Genomic DNA, 25,599 nt, shown 5'->3' on the forward strand with positions numbered 1-25,599 from the left:
ATTTTAAAATGTTTGTAATCTATCAAACATTTTAATCTTGTTTAGTTCTTTGAGAATCAAAGCATATTGATTGACCAATACATATGTGTATATGAGTATACATATATACATATAAATATATATAGATACAACATATATACATACACATATATATACAAATATAGATGCACACATATATAAAGGTATCATATTTAAGCATAGAAATCAACAAACATTTTTTATTTATTGTGTTTGACAGTAATATGTTTCAAGCATTGTTCGTTGTTTATATCTGGGAAAATAATGTAGACACAAGTAGAAAAACAATCAAACTTATTTGGGTTGTTACTAATAAAAAAGGTAGCCACCCATAAATAATCTTCGATTAGTAGAACCCCAATTCCCTTCCAATGGTTCTCAACCCTCCTCCATCGAGTGAAGCAAAAGAATATTTATTTATTCACAACCTACCTAAGCAAGATACACACCTCAGTCAAGTGCACAATAGATAAAAAACTAAAATAAATGCAAGGCAATTAACTTTGGTAACAAATGTATGATTGCAAAGTCTCTCTCTCTCTCTCTCTCTCTCTCTCTCTCTCTCTATATATATATATATATATATATATATATATATATATATATATATATATATATATATATATATATATATATATATATATATATATATATATATATATATATATATATATATATATATATATATATTATAGAATGCTCAAACTAAGCGAATTAACTTCCCTCACACGCGTACCACTGCCACTTCTCTCGTCTCATTTCCAACTTTCCCTCCACCAAAACGCACACCACTCAAAAAAAAAACCCATAAAATAACTTTTAACAATTGGTGCCCAAAACTTGTCCTCCTCCACATTTCCCACAAAACCTCTTAAACACATGTTATTAAACAAAAAAATAAAACATATATGTTTATTGTCATTTTTTTTAGGTGGTGTCGGGAATTTCTTTTTCGCGGTTGGTTGACAATTTCCCGAGCTAAAAAGCCCACATTGAAGCCTATTGGTTCACACACACACACACACACACACACACACGCGCGCGCTGCGCGCGCGCGCACACACACACATGTATATGTATATGTATATGATACATATGTATATACAAAAAAAATAAAAATTACAACCATAAAACTTATATATATATATATATATATATATTCTTAGGCTAAAAAGCCCAAACTGAAGTCTATCGGCTTATATATATATACAAAAAAAAATAAAAAAATATTACAACCATAAAACACACACACATACTACCCATCTCATTTCCGACTTTCCCTCTGCGAAAACACACACCTGTTTAAAAAAACCCATAAAGGAACACTTTAAAATCCGTGCCCAAAACGTGTCGTTCTCTAATACACACACACACATACATACACATGCACATACACATACACATACACATACATATACATATACATATACATATACATATACATATACATATACATATACATATACATATACATATACATATACATACATATATATATATATATATATATATATATATATATATATATATATATATATATATATATATATATATATATATATATATATATATATATATATATATATATATATATATATACAAAATCAAATGCACAATTACAAATAAAATTAAATGACCACAACCGTGACCTCCTACATATTTCGCACACAACCTTTTAAACGAATGTTAATAAAAAAAAAATAAAAAAATATGTTCATTGTCTTTGTAATTTAATAACCGCAATCATAAAACTTTTATATACACACACACAAATTACAGACAAAATCAAATTCACAGTGTAAATTACAAACAAATTTAAAAAACCCCAAATACAGATTGAGCCAAAACACACACACATTACAGACAAAATCAAATCACAGTGTCCATGAAGCAAAATCACCTTACCTTGATAACCTCAAACCTCAAATGCAAAACCCGAAATATAGTTTGAGCCAAAAAAAATCATATATATATATATACATGTATGTAGATACATATGTACATAAATACATAGGTACCTGTGTACATACATACATACATACATACATATGTATGTATATATATAAATTACAAGCATAATCAAATCACAGTGTCCATGAAGCAAAAGCACCTTACCTTGATAACCTGAAACCTCAAATGCAAAACCCAAAATACAGATTGAGCCAAATCTTTGAATACCCTCTTCTCCAAATAGCCATCTATGAAGATACAATATCCTCTATCAAACCCTAGCGGAAGACACATGAAAATGAACATCTAATCAGAATATAATAGATACTATATATATGCAAAAAATTACACACAAAATAATAACCATGTTCGTGAAGCTTAAATGCCCTACCTCGATTACCTATAACCCCAAATGCAGGACCCCAGTTCTCCAATAGCCACCTATGAAAACATGACACTTATGAAGACGGTATATCCACTATCAAGCCCTAGCAAGAGACACATAGACACCGATACATCATTACATTTTTAAAAATTACAAACACAATCAAATAACCATGTCCATGAACCTTAAACACCTTAACTCAATTATCTGTAACCCCAAATGCAGGATGCCAAATGTAGTTATAGTAATGTCTCTAAATACACACTTCTCCTACCCACATGTACCCAAATGCACATACAAGAATATCACTAAGTAGCCACTTCTCCTACAAAATTTCACAATAATCACAAGAGTCCTCCTCAAAGCCCTGCAAATACCAATAGAGACAATTTATGCAGTGCCTAACTTTAGACAATACCACAAACCAAAATCACCCTTCTGCACATTCAACAAATGGTTTGAATACCCTCTTCTTCGCCTAAACCCAATCACATTACGAATGTTCTCTATCTGCAACCCCTTGTTTGTTTAACGCACACTCTAAAAAATTAGTCTTTCAACAACCATCAATGCTCAAAGCAATGAATTAACTTCCCTGACACACATACCGCTGCCAACCCCAACCATCTCATTTCCAACTTTCCCTCCACCAAAATGCACACCACTAAAAAATCAAAAGCATATAGTAACTTTTTGAAATCCGTGCCCTAAATGTGTCCTCCACAGTTTCCACAAAACCTCTTAAATGCATGACATTAGAGCAAAAAAATGAAAAAAATATGTTTATTGTTATTTTTTTAGGCATTGTCAACAATTTCTTTTTCTCGGTTGGTTGACAATTTTCCGGGCTAATTCCTTCGCCCATCTCATTTCCAACTTTCCCTCCACCAAAACACACTCCACTAAAAAAAAAACCATAAATTATCCTTTTACATACCGTGCCCAAAACGTGTCCTCCACATTTTCCATAAAACCTCTTAAATGCATGTCATTAAACAAAAATAAAAAAGAAAACAAATATGTTTATCATTTTATTTTATTTTAGGTGGCATCAACAATTTCTTTTTCTCGGCTGCCTGACAATTTACCAGGCTAAAAATTCCACACTGATGCCTATTGACTTAAATATTTTCTCGAGTTTTCCGTTGGTCGCTACTAGAGACTTCTCTCTTTGCACAATGCATTGAGGAGGTGACAGGCATAGAGTGGACCCATGTTTTGGTGCTAGAGTTTTCTTTGATTTGGTTCACATCTCATCAGCCCATTTTCATTATCAGTTGGATCGACTTCTCTTGTTTGTTGTCTGTTTCCCATCTAGCTGGCTCAAGTGGACATTTCCTTGGCGTCAATTTGTGTTTCAAAGTCTCAAGCTTTATCACTAACACATCTTGTTTATCAGGCCCACGTTTGTTTTGGTTGACCAATTTTTATTGCGTGGTTCAAGGTAGTAGCGTGTGGTGCAAAGTGCATGGGAGGTTTTTCATTTCCTGTAAAGCAATTCTTTTTTGCCTGTATATACATTGGCTCTCTATTTTGCTATACCACATAAACACAATGACTCAGCCTGCCAAGTCATCATTTGTAAAGTGCTCAGACATCTGCCAACTCAATATCATGTCAACAAAATGCTCTATCAGATTTGACGTCAATAGATACAGTCCGATATCAGTTCAGTGACTCGTGTTAGTAAGTGATTCATCTAAATTTTGCTATGTCAGTGAACATATTTTTTCATTAGCACCATTTGAGTCAAAATATTGTTAGAATGCCACTACTTTGTGCCTTTCCATATTAACTTACCATAAGTGTTATGCACTGCAGTATTTAAAGAGCCAAAAATATTGACATAGCTAATGTGGGATTTTGTTTTTTTCCCACCCTTCATGGTTTACTATTTTGAGTTCGATAGGCGAACTTCAAATGGTGATATCTTGGGCATATGACCTCCTCTTTTAGTGCAATATTTTTTTATTAGGGGTAGCATTCCGTTCTCTTCATAGTGGTGTAGGTGGTTTTCCATTTCGATGCACATATTTTTCAAAAAATTCATTTTTTCATAGTTGTAGCTGAGTAATCCTCTTTTTTGCAACTTCAAAGGCTTTGTTCGAGCTCATACAAACTCCTTTTTAAATGGCGTTTTTTTTTAAAGTGCATGATTTTTGTCTATTTCACTTTGGTGCTATTAGTTTGTAGTCATTGTGAGTAGAAATATCACTTTCCGAACTTGGTCTTTTTTAGGCCTATTTTAACACTTGTAATGCTTACATCTCAATTAGGTCTTTTGCATTAGTAATTTGAGTATGATATAGCCTACTTGAGGTAGTTGTAAAACATTAAAATCAAAAGTCCACTTTGCCTTTGTTTTGCAAGTGGCCATTGCAAGCGCACTAAATATAAAGTGCTAAATCATCATTTGGGGAGGGGATTTGATATAGTGAATTAGGGGAGTGTCTTGTGTGATTGTGATTTTCTTTCTATCCTTGTTCTCTTTCATTTTCCGTTATGGGTTCTCCTAAATTTTCACTTCTAACTCCACATAACTATGCATCTTTGAAAATACATGCTTGGAGTAACTCATTACATTGATGGAACTATTGAAGCACCATCGAATCCTAAGGCTAATCCAAATACTCAAATGAAATGGCTCACTAAAACTACTATGGCTCTTGGAACTTTGAGCAAGTATGTATTAGATGATCTTATCTTTCATATTGATAAGTGTAAGACAATTAAAGATGCGTTGGGAAAAGTTTGGTCAATTGTTGTTAGTGAACAGATTTGTCCTTCGAAGATAACTATACAAATAAACTCAAAATGCCCAGAATGAAGGACAAAAAGTACTAATAGTTGGATAGATTATCATTGAAGTGATAATCTTCCTCTGAATTGAGAGGTACAACTCCCTCTTAGAAGATTTACAATGAATTAAATTGCCGAGATACTTTTAACTAGAAAGCAATAAAGGAAAATAACATTCATCCATAGCCATGAAAATGAATGCCAAAGACTTACAAAACAGATATAAATGAAGACCATTAAATCAAAGTTTAATTTTCTGCACTTATGAATAGCATTTAGACTAAAAACCAAGAGAGAAAGTCGTTGCTCCAATATGGCTTACTTTCAAGCACACAGACTTGTAATAAATCCACATACACAATTGATTATAACAGAAAAGACATTAATAAATAACCGCAAAGGCTCAAAGACCAGCTACAGTCATGAGAAGAATATCAGCAACACAAAGATTGAAGATATCATCTGCATTTTTATTCATGTCTGGAAATCAACTCAAAGATTGATATTTTCTGTACAAAGCATTGCTTAGAAAAGCTTCAACTCCTCCCTTACAAATAAAAATCTAATCTCCCCCACCCACAGGCTGTTGGAAGAAAAGAAAAAGAAGAAGAACCCTTGCTCTTTCAATCATTTCGCCATAAATAGCTACATGAGATCATTATTCGATTTTATAACCGAATCTTGAAAAACCTTTTCACTTACGCTTTTCACTTTCCCCATTACTCTTTTTTTATAACATAAAATACTTATAAACATTAGAAATATAATTCTCTAAAGTTTATAATAATATTTGTATAGGTGGCACTTGAATATTTTAAACCAAGATGAAAATATTCAATATACTGGGCGGGCTGAAAATATTTGTGACAATCAAAGTCTATCTTGGTATGGGGGCCATAACTTTTGTTTCCACCATTGGATCTTTCTCAATTTTGGATATGTTAGCTGAAACCTAGTTTTCTCCATCCTGACCAGAGAGATTTCAAAAACGATGTCTGAGTAAAAAGATATGAGCTACTATGTGCGGCTCTATATGACTGTCATAAAATCAAACCTGTAGAGCTTGAACCTTGAACCTCATCGAACAAATTGAACATCACTAAACTGTTTGAACATCCCTGAACTGTTTGAACTGTATGAAGTTGCTCGAACTGAATGAACTGTTTGAACCTCCCTGAACTGTTTGAACTGTATGAACCTGCTCGAACTGAATGAACTGTTTGAACAGTATATGACATATCACTTGCACAACGCTTAAGTGAACGTTAGCCCGAAAATGTCTTAGACACAACTTAGAACCTGCGGTACCTAAATGAACACTATGAACTCTGTTCAAGATGGTTCAAGGGGTTCAAGAGGTTCAATAGACCATTGAAATGTAATGCTAAGGACTTAGAAATGATTTACAGGAGGATTAGGGATTGAACCAACAAATTTTTAACAAGACAAAGACTCAACTAAAATTTTTGCAAGGCGACTCACTCTTGTTATGAGGGACGAATGACAAGGTAACAATTGTATGGCCAAGTTGATGAGATTAGGGGCTACAAGCTTGACAATGATCTTACAAATTTGGATCCTAAGGATTTTGATACAATCCAAGACTATGTAACTAAGACAAATGAGCTAAGAGCACAACTCAAGGATTGCGACATTGAGAAGAAGGATGTACAATTGGTCTTGAATTTGTTGGACAAGCTTCCTTCAGAGTATGCAACTTTTGTTTCTAGTTTCCACACTCATCGATTGACAATGAGGAGTACCTATACTACACCATCCTTCGATTCATTCACTGAGATGTTGATGTTTGAACTAGAAAAGTTGAACACAATGGGTATTGTCAAGTCATCCAAGTCACATGCTTTGGTGGCTAGTCATGAGAAAGGTTCCAACAAGAAGCAAAAACAATCAAAGCCAAAGCCACAAAAGGGTAGAGCACAATCTCCCTCTCCTCAATAAAGAGATTCTACATCCTCTCATAAGGGGAAATCATCTATGAATGAGAAGCTTACTTGTGCATGTTGCTAGAAGTGAGGACATGATGAACACTATTGTTACAATAAGGATATTGATGAATTGAAACATCTTCTTGAGAAGAAAAGAATTAGTTTACCTTCTATAATGTCTACTTCAGCGTCTTCTTCCAAAGAATAAGAATTTGATAAGGGAAAGAGTCACACTTTTGGGACAAGTAAAGGACAAGCTCTTTGTCCTACTACATGTCATGATTTAGGGATATGGCTTCAAGATTTAGGAGCTTCTCATCATATGAAATATTCGTAGTCTATGCTCTCTTCATTTGAGCCTTGCAATATGACACCTATTTTGATGAGCAATCATACATATATGAATATGATTAGGAAATGATCTATTATTATTGTGGATGACACCTTGAATGATGTGTTGTGTGTCCATCACTTGACAAATAATCTTCTTTCCATCTATCAAACCACACATGGTGTAGCAAGGAATATTGTGGAGTGCACTCCTGATTCAACTATCATTAGAGACTTGGAGAGTAGATCTATTATTGATGTACTAGGGTGGTGGATCATGCATCTCGGTTGTACTCCTTTTCAGACTTTGTTCCTATTGACAAATTTGATTCTTCCGATGATGATCACATTTTTAATGAGTATTCCAATATTGAGGAGAACTTTGGTTACTTGATCTTGGGTGTTCACACATTTGATCCAATTTTTGAGCCTTTCATTTCACATCTACTGTTGCTCCTATTGATGCTTGTATTGCTATAGTTTTGGCTTCTTATGATTCAGTGCAACAAGATATACGTTGTCTTCCAGATATAGTTCCTTGGGATGACTATTTGACATACATTGTAGGTTTGTTTGTGGAGTCCTACATTGCAAATTTGGGAGACATCATTGATGATATTCATCTTCTCTTTGATGGAGATGATCCTTCTGTAGTTGTTGCAAGGGAGCACTTTGACCCTCTTGTTCATTATTTTGAGTTTGATGTGATTGTGGATACTTATGTACAACATTTGGAGGAGGTCTCTTTATCTTTGGAGGAGACACTTGAGTCTTTGGATAATGTTCTACATTCATCTTCATTAGATCCTAGATTGTCTTCTTCAGCGGTGTGGCCTAGTACACCTGATTTGGAAGGGGCAACTTGTAGCATCAACATGGGGACACTTGAGTAGCTTTCAGAGACTCCATACATCTTGAGTTTTCTTCCTACATCTCCCTTTCAGGATTGGGGAGACTTCATACATACACCTTTGGTTTTATTTCTTCCTAAGCGGAGGAATGTTTTTCGACGATCATGGAGTAGCTTCTTCATCCAGTTTCAAGCTACTACCATTGGTGCACATTCTACATTAAGGGGGGCTACTTGGTCTCTCTTCTTCTCTTTTATGGGGGTGGAGATTTTTTCTCACATGGGGTTTTGTTCTTCACATTCTTCTTTGAGTCTTTTGTCTTTTCATCTCTCTTTTGGGGGGTAGTTTTTTCCCACTCGGTCTTCTCCCTTTCTTCGTTTGTGAGAGATTGCATTGCATTTGTACATGGGTACCTAACATGACCAAGTAGCAGGGACCAATCTTGCATTCTTATCCTAACTCTACATTCCCCTAAGTTGCACTTAAGGGTGGGTGTTGGTGTAATTAAGACATTTTACTTTGGTTTATTCTCTTTTAGGTCCTAATTACACTTAAGCCTACTTAGGGAATTGCATAGGAGTACTTGGAGCATCTCCACTTTAAGTGGCCTTATCACTTTATCACATTATTATATCCACCTTTAGTAGTTGCACTTTCCATCTTTGGTAGGTGATCCACCTTTAGTGGTGTTATCATGTGATCACTTTTTCACTTTAAGTGGGATGATAGCTTTTCGCTCTTCTTATCATGTCATGAGACAACAATACTTGTAATTGTCTCATTCAATCACCTTGGCTATATAATCAAGCGGGTCTCCTATGTATTTTAGTCTAGCTTATTGCATTATTGATGGGAATACGGTTTGTTCTTGTCTCTATTGTTCTCTCTTGTTATTGTGCTATTCAATAGGCCTCTAGATCTTGGGTGGCTATCTCCATAGCTAATTCTTACAGGTATAATATTTTCCACACTTCCATAGGCCTTAAATTTTTCTTTTTGTAATTTCACCAAAATTTATATATCTTCATGAAATATTTCTCCCTTTAATATGGAGAAAATAATTGCAAATACCCAAAATAGTGGTTGCCACACATTTTCAAAATCTATTTTCATTTACCAATACTTTATCAATACTTGCAAAATAATTATTAAGTTATTAATTGTTATAAAATGGTTTATAAGAATGCTTTCATGCAGTCTATAATAAAATAAGTTTATTTAATCTTATATTTTGAATAGGTTAACCCTCAATAACACTTTGTTTTAACACCTACCCATATGTTAATAGGGGTATATATTGTCAATTTTTATATAAGAAAAGAAGAAAAATATACATATTTATGTTACAAAAAAAGATCATGTATTTTAGACTATATGAGGATTTTTTTGTCGTAATTTATAATTCTAATGTTCTTAAATGATGCTATACACGAGGTCTTATAAATATTTTTATTGGAATGTGGGACTCCTCAAACCAACCTCTCTCAGACTCATTACATAATGCTCACAGATCTTATAATATAATGCTTTTACAAGAGGAAGAATTATTGAGAAAAGAATTTGTAGTATGTCCAAATAACTCATATTATATTGTTTAGGTCTTACACCCAACGTTTAGCCAATAAGAGGTATAATTGTTATGCATACTCCTCACTGCCAACTCCTTAAGGCTAAGCATTGCTTTGAATTTGAAGAATTTAGTATGCACAATGGGTTTGTAAAAATGTATGCAACTTGATATTTGGTGTGATAATATTAATTATGAATATCTCCATTTAAATAATTTTTGGAAGATGACTTAGCCAAATGATTTCTTTGGCTACTTTAATGGCACTTTGATATTTTGCTTCCACAGAGGGGAGTGCTATTATCGATTGTTTTTTAGAATTCTATGCAATTGCACCAACATTAAATTTAAAAACACCTCGTGAAACATATCACTAATCTATGAAATTCCCTATGAAGTCAAGATCATGATATTCATATATATGTGCATGTTTAGCATTAGAATATTAAAGACCAAAGTTGATAGTGTTTTTAATATATCTTAAAATATGTTTTGCCATCTTTCACATAAGGTTCCCAACTAATTGACAATAAAGAGTAGGGCTAAATTTTTCACACGGAGGATAAGTGTCAAGTTTAATATAATTTCAATAGTTATGATGACTAGTTTGCAATCAAACAAATTGAATTTAGAAATTGAGTATGTTTTGCTTGAGATATAATAATATAATGACAATTTTGAAAATTTGACATACTTTAGTCACTATGAAAATAACCTAAATCAGTTATTTCAAAGGCAAGATTGGGTTTATGCTTGTATATGCATATTACATATGTAAGATTGTTTGTGATGAGCAAGTCATCTACATAATTGATAATAATAGAAATATGATTATTTCCAAATTTGAAATAAAGATCATCTTCGAGATATTTAGGTTTAGAAAGAACTTATTAATTTGGAATACCAAGCTGGAGAAGGTTTTTTGAGTTTACATACATAATTGTCTTTATTTGTTTGTAAAAATATTTGAGGTTGATGCATACATGTCTCTTCTTATAAATCTCCAATTAAGAACATATTGAATTTCCCATCTATTATGGACAAATAGAGCAATGAGTAAACAAATAGTGCTCAGTTTTTCTATAGATGCAAATGTTTCATCAAAGTCTATGTCATGTTGTTGAGAAAAGTCTTTAGCTATTAACTTGGCTTTATATTTATCAATATTTTCTTAAGGATAATATTTAATTTTATAAAGCCATTAATGGTTAATAATGTTATGTTTAGAGGACAAAAGTCTTATTTTAATGAAAGTACTGTATTCTAGTTGCATGACATTTTTCGATTTTAAGTTTTCAATGGCTTCTTCAAATGTTTGAGGTTCAATTTTATACAATGTCATTAAGGCAACATGTGTATGTTGACTTGTCATTTTGTGAAGATAGGAGGGTTCTATATTTGAATCTTGAATTGAAGATTGAACCCATTTAGATTTTTTGAAAATATAATTATGATTAATTTAGAGAACAATTGATTATCATTTTCTTTAAAAGTAGAAGATTCACTGATGTTAATAGGACGAGGGAGATTCTAGGATGTGAATATTTCAACTCATAATCTCTTTTGAAGGGATGATTATATTTATCCCATACCCAACATAAATATTGAGAAGATGGAGAGTTAAGTTTCTATATTTTTGTTTCGGTATGAAAGTAAATGCAAGACTTCCAAAGATTCTAAGATGAAATATATTCGATTTTAGATTTGACCCATTTTTCAAGGGAGTTTTGAAAGATGTAAGGATTTACTATTTAGAATATATATGCCACGTTCATGTCTTAAACCCATATAAACTTAGATGCATTAGTCGAATGCATCATGGATCTAACAATTTTAGTGATTATTTGATTATTCCTTTTGATTACATTGTTTTGTTGAGGAGAATGAGGATTAGTTAATTCTCTTAGTAATGTACAAAATACCCCTAAAATGTCAAATTCTTTATTTATGCATTAGTTCTATCATCAATTTTGAAAATTTCTATTTAACAATTGAATCGATTTTTAATTAGGACTTTGAATTTTTTAAATTTAAAAAACATCATTTTAATTTTTAAGATAATACTCCCAAATCATTCTAATTTTCAGATAATATTCCAAATTATTTTGATTTTAATTTTTAATTTTTATGAACATAGAGAAACCTGTTTAAATAGATAACTTGAAAAGATTCTATCAAGTCACTATAAAGAAATTCTAATGGTTTATGTGAAATTTTATTATGACTTTTTTTTTGAAAGACAGTATGTTATTTATCTAGGAGGCATCATTTATAATTTTCAATTTGTTTTCAATTTTAGGTAATTCAATTATTAAATTATGACCAAACATTTCATTTAAACTTCTAATATTTAGGTGTCTTAATTTTTCTTGTCACAATTGTATTTTAATTTTAATTTTGCATAGATAAACAATTTTTTATCTTTTGAAATATTATTAAAGATAAAGGAACAACTTTTTTAATACTTTTGGTTATAATAATTCAATTTTGATATTTGATGTACCATCCTTAAGAAGAATAGTTTTGAAATTATTTTTAGTGAAGTTGAGAACAAGATAAAATATTGAACAAATAAAGCTTCTCCAATAGATCATTAAAGATTTTATCATGGCTCTAGATCTCCTCAAAAACATGATAATGGGTCTACTCCCACCTTGGGACCTCCACAAAACCATGTTTAATTTTTAAAAGAATAATAGAATTAATTATCAAAAGAATAATAGAATTAATTATCAAATATCAAGATAATATTAATCTCCTAATTCAATATATTCAACATCCAAAGAAATAACTAAATTCTTTTTGAGGGTAAACGAGGCCACACAACTGTTGAATATAAATTGCCTGGTGCAAATTTTGATGAGAAAATCTCTTAGAAACACAAAAATCAACTGTGGCAGTCTTCCAAATAACATCAAATAAAAAGTCCTGCTAGAAAACAACACAACCAGTTTGCATATTAACTATTACCAGCAAATGAATTTCAGCAATTTTCTATGTTCTATTCTTAATGAAGGCTTGTCAAAGTAAGGGGCTGCTGTTAGAATTTTATCCACACCAATCTTCTCTGCTTATTTTTAACCATGCTACTACGTGTCAGGCTGTAGATAGATTTATATCTGTTCTCTTACCTCAAATTTTGGTTTCTTTTTAAGTATCAAGATTCAAAACACATGCTTCTATGCCTAGCCTTTCAGATAACTTAGGTGTCTTATTTGTTGAGTTCAGTTTTCAAGTTGTATTATAACTGAAAGGGAAAAGCATAGAAGTATGCTTATCATATTTGAAAATACAGAAATTTAGGCAGTGAAGAACATGTCAGGTATAAAACTCTATTTACATCTTGGCACATGGCATAGTTACACATCTTGGACGGTATGTTTGTTTAAAGTGAGGAAGAAATGGTGCAACTTGATCATAAGTAAGTGTTTTGTTGTACAAAATGCTGTAATTAGACTAGCCAACAAAACAAATATATCAGCGAGACAATACAACTATGGTGGACAATAATTATCATCCATGAAATGAAGTGAAGAAGAGATGTTATGGATGCCTGCAAATAATACGTACATTGAACTTATACACAACAAACTGGTATAAGAACCAAATTACAATATTCCATAAATGATCATAAACGACTGTTTTATCATATGAGATGCTGTAATTAGAACAGCCAACACAAACAAATACATCAAGGAGGCAATACAACTATAGTGGACAACAATCACCCATAAACCTACACCACTTCCTTTGATTATGGGCAACAAAGAGAGTGACACTTCTAGCTATCAACTTTAAGCAACTTTTCCTGAGAAGGAAGGTCTATGATCTCTCTTAATGGTTTCCACTTAAATTTGCGCCTGCGTAGTTATAATATGTTAACATTGCATCCAATTAAACAATCCCTTGCACTCTTTCAAGCATGAGCTACCTATCTTTCAATAATAACGAAGAAAGGAAATTAAAAATAAATTCAATCGTACCAGTTTCCACATTGTGCAATCACTCTAACTTTGGGTCGTAATGTTGGTAGCAATGCCAAAAATTGTAGCTCTGTTTTTGAGAGGACCTGTGGTTGTTTGAGTAATCAGTTAAAATTTAGTTTAGATATATCACTTACTGCTTGCTTACAAGGAATTGTGTTTTCATCCCAACAATATAGTTTTATATACATTCTTTGCTTAAGGAATGCCGATATTTTATTTTCATCCTACTTTTCACAACTGTTTGAAAGACAGGCCATAAACCATTCAACTAACACCATACAATAGGTATCTTATAGTTGATGGCAAGGTAGGAATGCCTCCTGATAAACTTTACTAAACAACCTAAAATTACATGAGAATTCATGCATAGCATGTAACATCCTATAAGAGAATCACGATGAAATCCATGACATTGGCTCATCACTATCCTGCCAATGTCAAGGGAAGTAAGAGTTATATTGCACAGTTTTGATTCCATTTATTAATACGGTGAAAATTCTTGCTTAAACGAAGAATAACATCCGACTGAAAACTATTCAAAATGAATCCATGTAAATTAACGACTTGTAGCCTTAGTATTGACTCTAGTAAAGTGACTTCTACCCAGCCTTAAGTCTAATCCTTAAACTGCATCATGGAGACATAGAGACATTTTACAAGATAGAATTTTGAACCATTTTTCCGTTTTATGTATAAATTTTTGTTGATTTCTTGATAAAGGGGACGAATGCTTGAAATGTTCATTTTTTGAATATTTTATTTTCTTTGAATATATATTCTGTTCATATTTTGAAAGAAAGGGGACAAATGCTCAAACATGCACAGATAACTTTTCCTCGTTATAATTATGTCTTAAATCCAAGATCACAAGGAGATTTTAGTCCTAAATACTTTCTATTATAGACTAAATGTATTAAAGAAGTATAAAGTAAGGCTATATGGTAGATGCAAATCTGTACTCCAGATAATCACTTATTGATGAAGCTGTAAAGTAGGCCTTGTTAAAACTTAAAAATCAATGCCAAATGGTTGCCACGAGTATATAGAACGTCAGAAATTCAATGAGTTTTCCATTACCATTGCCACTGCTGAAGATTGGAAAACAGAGGGTTGGTGTTTGAACGAGGGAAATGTTCTGATTGTTATTGACCTGTACATATTATTTTCCATGAGGGTCAAATTTGGTGTACATCTATGTGATACAATAAGAAAGAAACCATATTTCCATGGAGTTTTGGAATGGGGGGAAAGGGGGACCAAGGACCTTGATTTGGGTATGATGGGGTGATGATGGTTGGTAGTGTGTTTGATGGGGGTCTGGGGTGGGAGCTCATAATGGGGTCAAGCAGTAGTGCCCCTTGTAGGTGTTTAAGGGCAATGCCATTTTTCATAATTCTATCACTATGTTTTCTGCAACACTAAGTCCTCACTATTTTTGATTAAATCTTCATTCTTTAGCTAAGTTACCAGTTCAGGTTCGGGATTGGGTCAAGGACGTGAACCCGATTCGGGCAAATTTTTTTGCCTTTTGGGTTCGTGGGTTCGGTTCGTCCATACATGTGTGTGTGTGTGTTTAAAGAAATATACAAAATTACAAATCTAAATACATTTAGTAGTATGCTACTTCATCATTGATCAATGCCAAATGCCAAATGCCAAATGCCAATTGATAGTTCAGAATTTCAATAATATCATATTATGTCATATACTCATATGCCATATAATATATATCAATGTATCATAGATTCATATATGTCTAGGTTCACGGGTCAAATGAAAATCATTAGAATTACAAAATTGACAGTCACTTTAAAAGACACTTTATGTGACTTAACCCGGACAGTGAACCTCGGTTCACTCGGGTTCGCGCCTGGGTTCGCCCAGGTTCGGACAGGGTTCACCCCAGGGGCCTTGGGGTGAACCTTGTGCGAACCAGTCACGAACCCAACACAAACCAAGACCCACGCAGACCCGGTCCATGTTAGGGGCTCTAGATAGGCGAACCTGGTAACTTAGTTCTTTAGAGAATGAAAGGTGAAGTTGGAGAACTTTTTTGGTCTAAATGATGAGGGATACACACTTGAAGACAAGAATATTGTCATTCTTGAATCTTTTTACTTATTTCCTTCTCCATTTGCTTAGTTCTAGTAGGTTATTTTAGAATCTATGTACAATAGTCAGCAAAAACGTACAAACATTTATGAAAATTTGATAACAATGAACATCTACCACCACCCCACCCTCATTGTTTCCTCTACTCTCTACTAAGATCAAGGTGTTGTTGACATATGAAATAGTAAATCAAATATTTGAACACTAACTTCCCGAAGTTAATCTCAGAGAGCATGCACCCAAGAAAACAAAAATACTAACAATTGTTTGAACAATATATTTTGCTTCTACTATCATGTAAGCATTCCTTTCTCCTAGGGTCAACCACTTGTACATGCTATAATGTTGTCTGTCTATTCAAAATTTGACACAAATAAAAATCATTATCATGATGTTTTTAGACATTTTAGATGTGGGAGATAACCAATGGTTTTGGAGATGTTTGAGAGACTTAAGGAAATTCCCATTAGGGGGATGTGCCATGTAAGTATTTCCTTCTTCCAAGGTCAACCATTTGTACATGCCATCATGTTGTTTGTTTGTTCAAAGCTTTGACACAAATCATAATCATTATGATGATTTGCTTGACGTTTTAGATGTGGGAGATGAGTAGTACTTCTAAGGATGTTCGAGGGACCTAACGAACTTCCCATTAAAGGGGACATGAAAAAGTCATTTCTTTATGGAAAATACCCTGTTCCCATAAATGACAGATTTTAGGAAGTATGCATCCCCATGGAACACTAGAAAAAATTGTATGCAGATCACGTAAATTAGTAAATACAAGGATGCATATCAATGCAACAATGTATTGACATTAGCACAATGTATGGTTACCTTTATAATCATGTTACAAGCATGTCTTATTGATTCAAGCAAGGTATAGGAGTCCAATAAATTCAGTTCAAAACACACAAAAAGTAGAATGGACATATAAGTAGAAAAAAGCAAAAATGATGCTTTGCTCATATAGGCAAATTCATTACATCTTGGCACATAGGCTTGATTCTTGGCGCTAGGATAAATTATAGAATTTCAAGATCTTTCCGTGATACTCTAGATAAAACTTTTTGAGAGTGAGCAAAGATCCCTCATAAGTTTTGGAAATCCTCCCTATACACATCAAGGGGCTCAACAAAAACCCATTACCATCTTCAAAAATTTGGCGATGATCTCCCCAAATTAGACACATTGTTAAGATTACATCTTATTTTCTCAATGTGGCTCAAAAAGAGTACACATTCTTCCTGATTTGCTGGAATTTGTTGGTATTGACTAGGATCCAAGGTCTACAATGGTTCCATGTATTGAAACAAAGTAATTTTTGAATTCAAATTGGCACAAGAAAAGTTATTGTCTTCGAGAAGGAAACTAAGCATTGCGATCTTGAAGGCAACACTCTCAAGTGATAGATTTTGATGAAGCAATGTTGTTTTAACTTTCAAATTCAAGGTAGATAATGAAGATGAAACATGATCACACCATTAACACATACTCTAGCCTATCAATTTTGAGGAGAAAATTGAATGTACCTCAATGTAAAAGTGTGGCAAGAGGGCCACAATTAAATTCCCTTGCATCAGGCCAAACCATAATGGAACCTTTACAATCACCTAGAAGGAATAACACTCTTAAGTTGTGGTATACAACTAGAAACTTGTAAACATATAGAAAGAAAAGACAATGAAACAAAATATTTTGGTTGATGCAAGATTGTTAATGAATCGGGGATGCTCTTGTAGTAGACACACTTGGCAAGAAATTTGACAACTTTGTGCTAAAAAATAAGGGCTAAGCGATAGGACTATTCTTTTGGTTGATGGCCCATAATTATCAGACCCTTCAAATATAGATAGAATCAATGGAAAAGGTTCATACAGTCGCCATGACCTTTCCTAGCTCCTAGGTCAAAATTTGGGTGGTGAATTGATCTCCTCCACAAAATATTAGCTCCTTTGCAATCTCTCCCACTCCTTGCAACTAAAGAGCTTCTTGATGCATCCATCTTCTCTAGTTCTTGTTTTTGAACCTTGTTCCTCTACTGAGTGTCCTTGCACACCCCTTCCAAGTGTCAACATTTCTACAAGTTGAATTCCTTCCAATGCCATCTCTAGAGCACCTCTTCAATGTTCCAAAGTGAAAGCACATATTACCTTATTGCAAGTTCTCTATTAAAATGTATTCCAATTCCTTAAGGTAGATTCCATTATCCACTACACCTCCTTGACCTCTATTGCTATGTGCTATTGTAGAACTTCCAATGTAAGTACCTCAGACCTTTTGAGTTTCATTCTTGTTGAAAAAAGGATTTCCATTCCCCTTCCATCTTGTCTTTTCCTATACAACACTATGTCCCTTTAGCATTACTAATCTACACCCATACTTCTCACTTTGGCATAGATTAACTTTGCATTATATGATTTTTCCTCAACACCCTCATCATTGGCCAAGACTAATAGCCCCAACAACTTGGAATGCTTCAATACTTTCTACAATCATACTATAGTATCCTTCACAAGTGCCTCTACTAAACATTTTATTGTTGTTTGACTCTTGTAGTAGACTTCCTTTGTGGCCATAACTCATTACAATTGTGAATCAACTTCTTTATTCAAGGTTTTCAATATTTTCCTTCTCTCTCTTCCTAGTATTTACTTATTTGATCTAAACTATTCACGTTTATTAGCTTCAAGCACACTAAGCATCGCATGGTGGCACAACTTCAAAGTTTTTTGTTGTTACTAAGCTCCCCTTTCCCCTTCTTCTCCCTTTGTCCATTATGAGTGTGCTCTCAAATGTCCAACAATATTCTACCTTTTGAATCAGTTGATGGAGACTTTGAACATCATTGGGTTGCATGATCAATCACACAAACTCCTCTCCTATTTTACAAACAATTCTTGTTGTTTCTTATGTTAGGTACTTTGTTGAACAAGGTTCAATTGCCTTTAACTCATGCATTCCTTTTGTTTAGGTATACCATTTCCTCCTAGCATATTTTGCATGTCCTAAACCCGTTGAACTATCTTGCCTTAGACTCATTGATCCTTTTTGATCATGCTTTCCCATCTTTGGTGGATGTTTAGCCCACATCACCTTTTCTAGTTTGACCATAGTAGCTTTCTCAACAACTACAACTTCCACCTTTTTTGCTAACTCAAGAAATCCTTTGAAATCAATATTATTTGCATGTCAACCTTATATTTTTCCTTTGGATTCTTCCAAGGATTCAGACTAAACTGTTTACAATCCTTAACTAGGTTGTAGGTATTGGCCCAACAAGCATGCACAATCTACTTGTTAAATTGTCATGGCCTTCCTAAGAGAACATGATAGACATCCATGGACATGATGTTAGAAATTTCCTAATTCTTATAGGTCACAATGTTGAAGCTCACCTTACATTGCTCCTCAACCAAGATGTGTTCTTTTTGCATACAAGAAATATTATAATAGTTGGGGTTAATCATCCTTTACAACCCTAGTTTGTCCACTTATCACTTTTGACACTAGGTTGTTGGTGTTGTTGCTATATACTATCACATTGCGGCATTTTCCTTCTACCTTACAAACTATGCAAGAAATCCACTATGTTGGTTTTTGATCCTCCATAGATGGTTTCAAGAATACTCTTCTCATAATGAGTGTCTCCCTTGCTATAGTGCCTCAACCTCTTCCATTGGTCCTATTAAATTTTCATTTGCCATAGCAACATGTGATTATCTTCTTTCTCCTACTTGTAATAGTCATTGGCTATTAACACTCAACAACTTGGTGGCCTTGCTTCTTGCATTAAAATAGGTGCTATAGAACCCTCTTCTATGTGATTTAATCTTCCCTAATTCTTAATTAGATTCACAATATTCTTCTTGTTGATGGTTGATTTGAGAAGGATTTATCCCTATCCACGTTGACCTTGATGTGGCTTTTCAACACTTGATCCATCTCTTCCTCCACTTGTTTTGCCTTTCACTTTGACATTCATTTTTTGTCTTGTACTCAACTTATTCTCTACCTTCAAGGCATATTGCTATGCCTCCTTGATGGCACGAAAGAACAACATTCTCATTTCCTCTTGGGTGCCAAGCCACAAGCCATTGACTTATTGTATTGCCTTCTCTTGATTTAGATCATGGTGTGAAAATCTAATGGTTAGTTTGTAGAATTCCTTGTGGACTCCTTCGCACTAGCCTCATATTGTTGTTGATTTTAAAATTTCTTAAACACATCCAATTGTTAGTCCTGTTGTGACGTTTTCACACATCGCCCCATTCCAGATGGGACCCCCTACTTTTTAGGCCCTCTCGATCTTTTGTTTTGGTTTTTGGGGTCTTTTGGTGGTAGTCTCGTCAGTCTTCCTCTCAGTTTGCAAGTGTTTGGGGGTCAATGTGATCAAGTCTACAACTCGTTTGAGCAAATTTGATGAAGTCTAGGGCCTGTTTAGTCAATTTTAGGGTTTCTGCCTTCAGTCCTAGATTTTAGGGGTTTCTTTTAGGGTTTTGGAAAACCTGAACTTAGAACTAGAATCAAGACCCTTCGAGGAGCCTCCCAGTAAAATTTGAGCAAAAACGGAGCAACTTTCTATTTTTAGAAAGTTGCTATTTTTTAGGGATTTTACTGAGTCCTAGAATGTCTTCATTTTGCCAAAAATCAAACTTACTATTTTTAGTAAGTCATTCCCGTGTCCTGTCTAAGGATCTAACACTGACGTTTTGAAACTTTTCTATTTTTGGAAAGTTGGTTTTCATAGGACCATTCGGGCAAACGATGAAGATCAAGCATTCATGAATATTTCCAATTCCGGAAAGCCAGAAAATAGTTGAGTGCTGGAAGCCTATTCCTGAAATGGAAAGCTCGGGAAATTTGTCTCATCTCAAATTCTTATATGGTGACTTGATCTGGAAGGGGCTAAAAATCCATCCAAGTCCGAAAGAAGCATGAAAAGACAAAATTCCTCCTCCACAACAAAATTCCACCCTAGGCCAAGGAAAGGTGTCAAAATGGAGGTCTCATGGAGGATTCACAAATTGATGAATTCCTCCTCCACAACAAAATTCTGCCCCAGGCCAAGGACAGGCACCAAAATGGAGGTCTCATGGAGGATTCACAAATTGATGAATTCCTCCTCCACAACAAAATTCCGCCCCAGGCCAAGGACAGGCACCAAAATGGAAGGGTCATGGAGGATTCAACATTTGACAAAATTCCTCCTCCACAGCAAAAATCCGCCCAAGAAGGTCATAGGGCGGTAGAATGAGGTGATCTTGGAATTCATTGAAATGCATTGAATCCTTGGCAAGCACAAAATTCCGCCATACTCCTCAGGAGCGCGGCAAATAGAGGGAGTCAGGGAAGAATGGAAAACGTTCAAAATTCCTACATCAATGAAGAATTGCGCCTATGAGTAATGGAGGGCGCCAAATAGAGGGAGTTAGGGAAGGTGAAGAAATTTGATGAGTTCCTCCTCTGAGTCAAAATTCCATCCATGCTAGAAGTAGGATTCCAAGAATCAAATTCTTCCAAGGCTTGGAAATGATGAATTCCACCATGAAGAGTGAATTCCATGCTTAATCTTGAAAATTGAAAATATGTCTAAGGCATGAAAATCCAAGGGTCAAGGAAGAATGAAAAGCAAAAATCCCCTTGAGATTTTTTTTGAAATTTCCATTTTTAGACACCAAATCTTGTTAGAATCCAAAATTTTTTGCAGATTTGGACTCGTGGGAGAATTCTCTCTCTCCTGGACTCAGATCCTAAATTTTAAGAAATTTCCTAAAAAATAGGAGATGTGAAAATTGGTCGAAAAGCTCCCTGCAAACATGATGAATTCATAGAGCACACAAATTCCTTCCTCAGGGAAGAATTGCGCCCAAGAAGAAGAAATTCCAGGAAAGGTGAAAATTTGGCTAAGTGTCGGAAATTCCTTCCTTCAGGACAAAATTCCAAGAAAGGTGAAAAATTGACTAAGTGTTTGAAATTTCTTCCTTCAGGACATAGTTCTTGGAAATCATGAAAATTGGCTAAGGCATGAAGAATTTCCTTCCTCAGGTTAAGGAAAAAATTTCTTTCCAAAGGAGAATTCCTTCACAACATGAATTCCACGCTGGGATGAATTGAAGGTGGAAAAACAATTTCTTGGCAAGGAAGGAATCATGGATGAACTGAACAAGAAATTTCCCTCAAGAAAAGTTTTTAAAAATCCATTCTCGAGCATCAAATCACATCCAAATTTCAAATTTTTTTACAGATTTGGATTCGTAGGATAATTTTCTCTCTCTTGGACCGTGGAACCCTAATTTGGAAATTTTCCTAAAAAATAGGGAATGTGCAAAATTGATGAAAAAAATTCTTTAAGCAAGGAAAGTTGAAGAGACTTCAAGAAAATTCTTCCTAAATCAAATTTTCTCTCTTCAACAATTCGAGATGTGCAGGAGTGGATATATGACGATAGGGTCCACTTGCATAGCAAGAATCTATTGAACGCATGGCAGTATGGTGTCGCATTCATTGCCGGAATATTTGACCAAATGGCGACCCGGTCATTGCATGTTGAATTTATGGCAGATTCTTTTTGCATGCAACTGCCGTATGTGGAAATGATGGAGCATTTATGACATAATGGGGTGATTTTTGCATGGATGAATATTCAACGCATGTTGGGCGAATTTGAAGGAGGTGGTGCATTTAATGCACAATGGATGCTATTTTGGGTACTTTTGAATTAATTGTACATGGGCTTGACGGGTTATTAATTGGAGATTCCGACCTTGTTGCATCTTGAGTGGAGAATCTTGTAGGGAAAACCCTAATTAGGGTTTGCATGTAATCATGGCCTGAGACCTATATAAAGGGGTGACCCCCCTCATTTGTAACAATAGGGAGCTTTGTATGAAATTGTTGCGATTAGTTTTGAGATAATAACAATGAAACATTGTTTTTTTTTTTTAAAACTATGCCTGGTAAACTTTTTAACGTGATTGGTGACACTGGCATGACACGCCCTCCGGCTCCACGTGAACGCTTTTGACTTGGAGCTATGAACCAGTGAGGCCACAAACAGGGGACCTCATCCACACACTTCACTTGTTCAAATCCGCGAGCACGATGACCCAACGAAGGCACAAGGCCTTACGAGCACAGTGGCCCAGCAGGGATTTGAACCTTGGTGGCCGCTTCACCAACGAAGTGTTTTAATCGCGACACTACATGTCCGAAGACATAGTGAAACATTGTTCTCTGATGGTGTCCACTTAAGTTATTTTTTCAAAGCTTGCATGGTTTCACCTTCCTCACTTAGAGTAGAAGTAGTATAGTGCTTTGATTTCAATGGAGAATGCAATGGTGTTTGATGAATTTCCATGGTTCATACTTTTTGCATCTTGCTGAGTGTAAGTTGTAGTGTAAAGTTAGCCTGACCCCCCTAAATTTGTGCTAAGTTCGATTGTAGATGGTCATTTGGATTGCGTCGTTTTTGGGTATTCAAATGTACTTTCTTGATATGAAAATCCTCTAGCATTCCCAGAAGATTGCACCGGTTCTTGCAGAGTTGTAGTTGATCTTGGCGAAGCAGAGCTTGGCTTATTTGGAATTTGTCCACCAGAGCACTATCCATTGTTATCACTGCCCTTAGGAGTAGATTTAGATCCTTCTAAACCCTTTCTCCTTTACTTTCAGTTCATTTTAGTCCATTCGAAGCAGAAGCATTGCAGAATTGCCATATCTGATGATGGAGTTCCAGCCACAACAAAGAAGTGAAAGAATGATGCAAACGTAAGGTCCCTTGGATTACCAGCAAACACATCAACCAACTGAGTCATGTCCATAGCATAAAGGAACCTTGGAGTCGATTGTTTGAACTTTCTGTAATCTTAGCATGCAATTGTACTTTGATCAAGAGAGAGTGAGGTGACCATTAGGCAACTTTATTCTGTGTTCTACGCTATCATAAAAAACACGTCAACAAGTCCCTAGGAAGGAACTTATCCTTCAGTTAGGTGACGATCTAATCTCAATGGATGATCTTCTCTTTATTGTTCTTCAATCTTTGACATGTCTCCTTTCACCACAGTGATCTTCTCTTTATTCTAACCCTCTACCAGTTCAAGATTTCTTCGAATTCAAACAACTCTTCCATCTTTGTGATTTAGTTGATTAACTCTTTTGGGTTCAATGACCAATAAAACTTGGCACCTCCATTCACATACCGTGGTCAAACCTTGATAAAGGTCTACAACAATCATTCTTTTCCTGTATTGGTGTTAGATGCTTTTGCATGTTCTCTCTTCTTCTTTGCCTATATCCTCCTTTGAATCAGTAGTGTCATCCTATTGGATGAATCCTCCCCTTTCATATAATTCCGTTGCATCCTTTTCAATAGTTTAGTGACCTCATCTAACTTCCTCACCACATTGGTGATCCTAACTTAAGCCCACACCAATAATTCTTTTGGGCGATGTCAACTATAGGCTAACAATCTCTGTGGGGGTGGATATAGGTGACACTATGTACAAATAGAGTTCTCTTAGATCTTCGGAGATCAAACTTTACCACATGTAATGCACCTCTCTAATACCACTAATGTCAACAAAGAGAAAGTATGAGTAGTTTCATTACAACGTGGTGCATAATCTTGATTCTTGGTGGTAGGTCAAATTACAGAATTTCAAGATCTTGTAGAATATCAAAAGATAGAGATTTGTTTAAGGAATTGATGATTCCTCATAGGTTCAGGAGATCCTCATTTATACACAACAAAAATTTGTTATCATGTTGAATAGTTTAGGGATGACCTCCTGATATTAGACTCATTGTTAAGATTACATCTTATTTATTCAATATGGATCAAAAGAAGTGGATTCTTTGAGATATGCTAGAAGGTCTTGGTGCTAACCAAGATCCTAGGAGTATACTGGTCCCATGTCTTGGTGCAAAATAATTTTTGAATTCAAACTTGCGCAGGAAAAGTTATCATCCTCCAGAATGAAATTAAGTGCAAGGAACTTGAAGGCAACAATCTTGAGTGATAAATAGATTAAGCAATTTTTCCAAAGTTCTAGGCAGATAATAAAAATGAAATATAATCACATCATTACACACAATCCAGTCTATCAATTTTGAGGAGAAAACTGAATTCCCTTACTGTACGAGTGCGCCAAGAAGACCACAACCAAATTCCCTTGCATCAAGCCAAACCATAGTAGAACCTTCAAGATCACCTATGAGGAACCACACACTATAACTTGTAATGCACAATGAGAAAACTGTAAACACATAGAAAGACATAACAAAGAAACAATATATGTTTGGTTGTCAAAGGTTGCTGATGAATTAGATATGCTCGTGCATCACTTCAACTTATTGTTTGTTATTTTCTTTCAACTTCTCAATTCTATGATTAACAAAATAATGGACAAAAGATTTTTCATATAAAAAATATTCCTAGGCATTTAGTTTACTGTAGAAGAAACTCAAGCTTAGGAAAGAAAAGAGGGAATGGTTTATTTTATTCGATGGATCCCTGAGACAAACAAAGAAATACATGGAAAGAATGAAGTTCAATGAATTATGCACAGAGTAGTAGGTGAGAATAAGCTCATCTATTTTGTTCTACACACAATGTAATATGATAAGTAGATGTCGGACTGTATTAGTGGAC

General features: G+C 34.6%; 1 protein-coding gene across 5 annotated transcripts in view; it reads right to left on the minus strand.

The window, feature by feature from the left end:
- Nucleotides 1-13,236: 13,236 nt before the first annotated feature.
- Nucleotides 13,237-25,599, minus strand: part of LOC131079684 (NAD(P)H-quinone oxidoreductase subunit N, chloroplastic) — a 32,984-nt gene continuing 20,621 nt past the window's right edge. For 2 of the 5 annotated variants that reach the window (XM_058017705.2, XM_058017703.2), the window contains 2 exons: nt 13,830-13,915; nt 13,237-13,706 (listed from right to left, as the gene is read on the minus strand). In XM_058017705.2, the coding sequence (XP_057873688.1) occupies nt 13,628-13,706; nt 13,830-13,915 (165 nt within the window). In that variant the 3' untranslated portion in view covers nt 13,237-13,627. Of the gene's footprint in view, nt 13,707-13,829; nt 13,916-14,012; nt 14,261-25,036; nt 25,160-25,599 lie in introns of those variants that run through there. The other 3 variants (XM_058017707.2, XM_058017706.2, XM_058017704.2) reach the window with 3 other exon arrangements.

This window comes from Cryptomeria japonica, chromosome 9 (assembly GCF_030272615.1).
Source record: "Cryptomeria japonica chromosome 9, Sugi_1.0, whole genome shotgun sequence".
Classification (NCBI taxonomy): domain Eukaryota; kingdom Viridiplantae; phylum Streptophyta; class Pinopsida; order Cupressales; family Cupressaceae; genus Cryptomeria; species Cryptomeria japonica.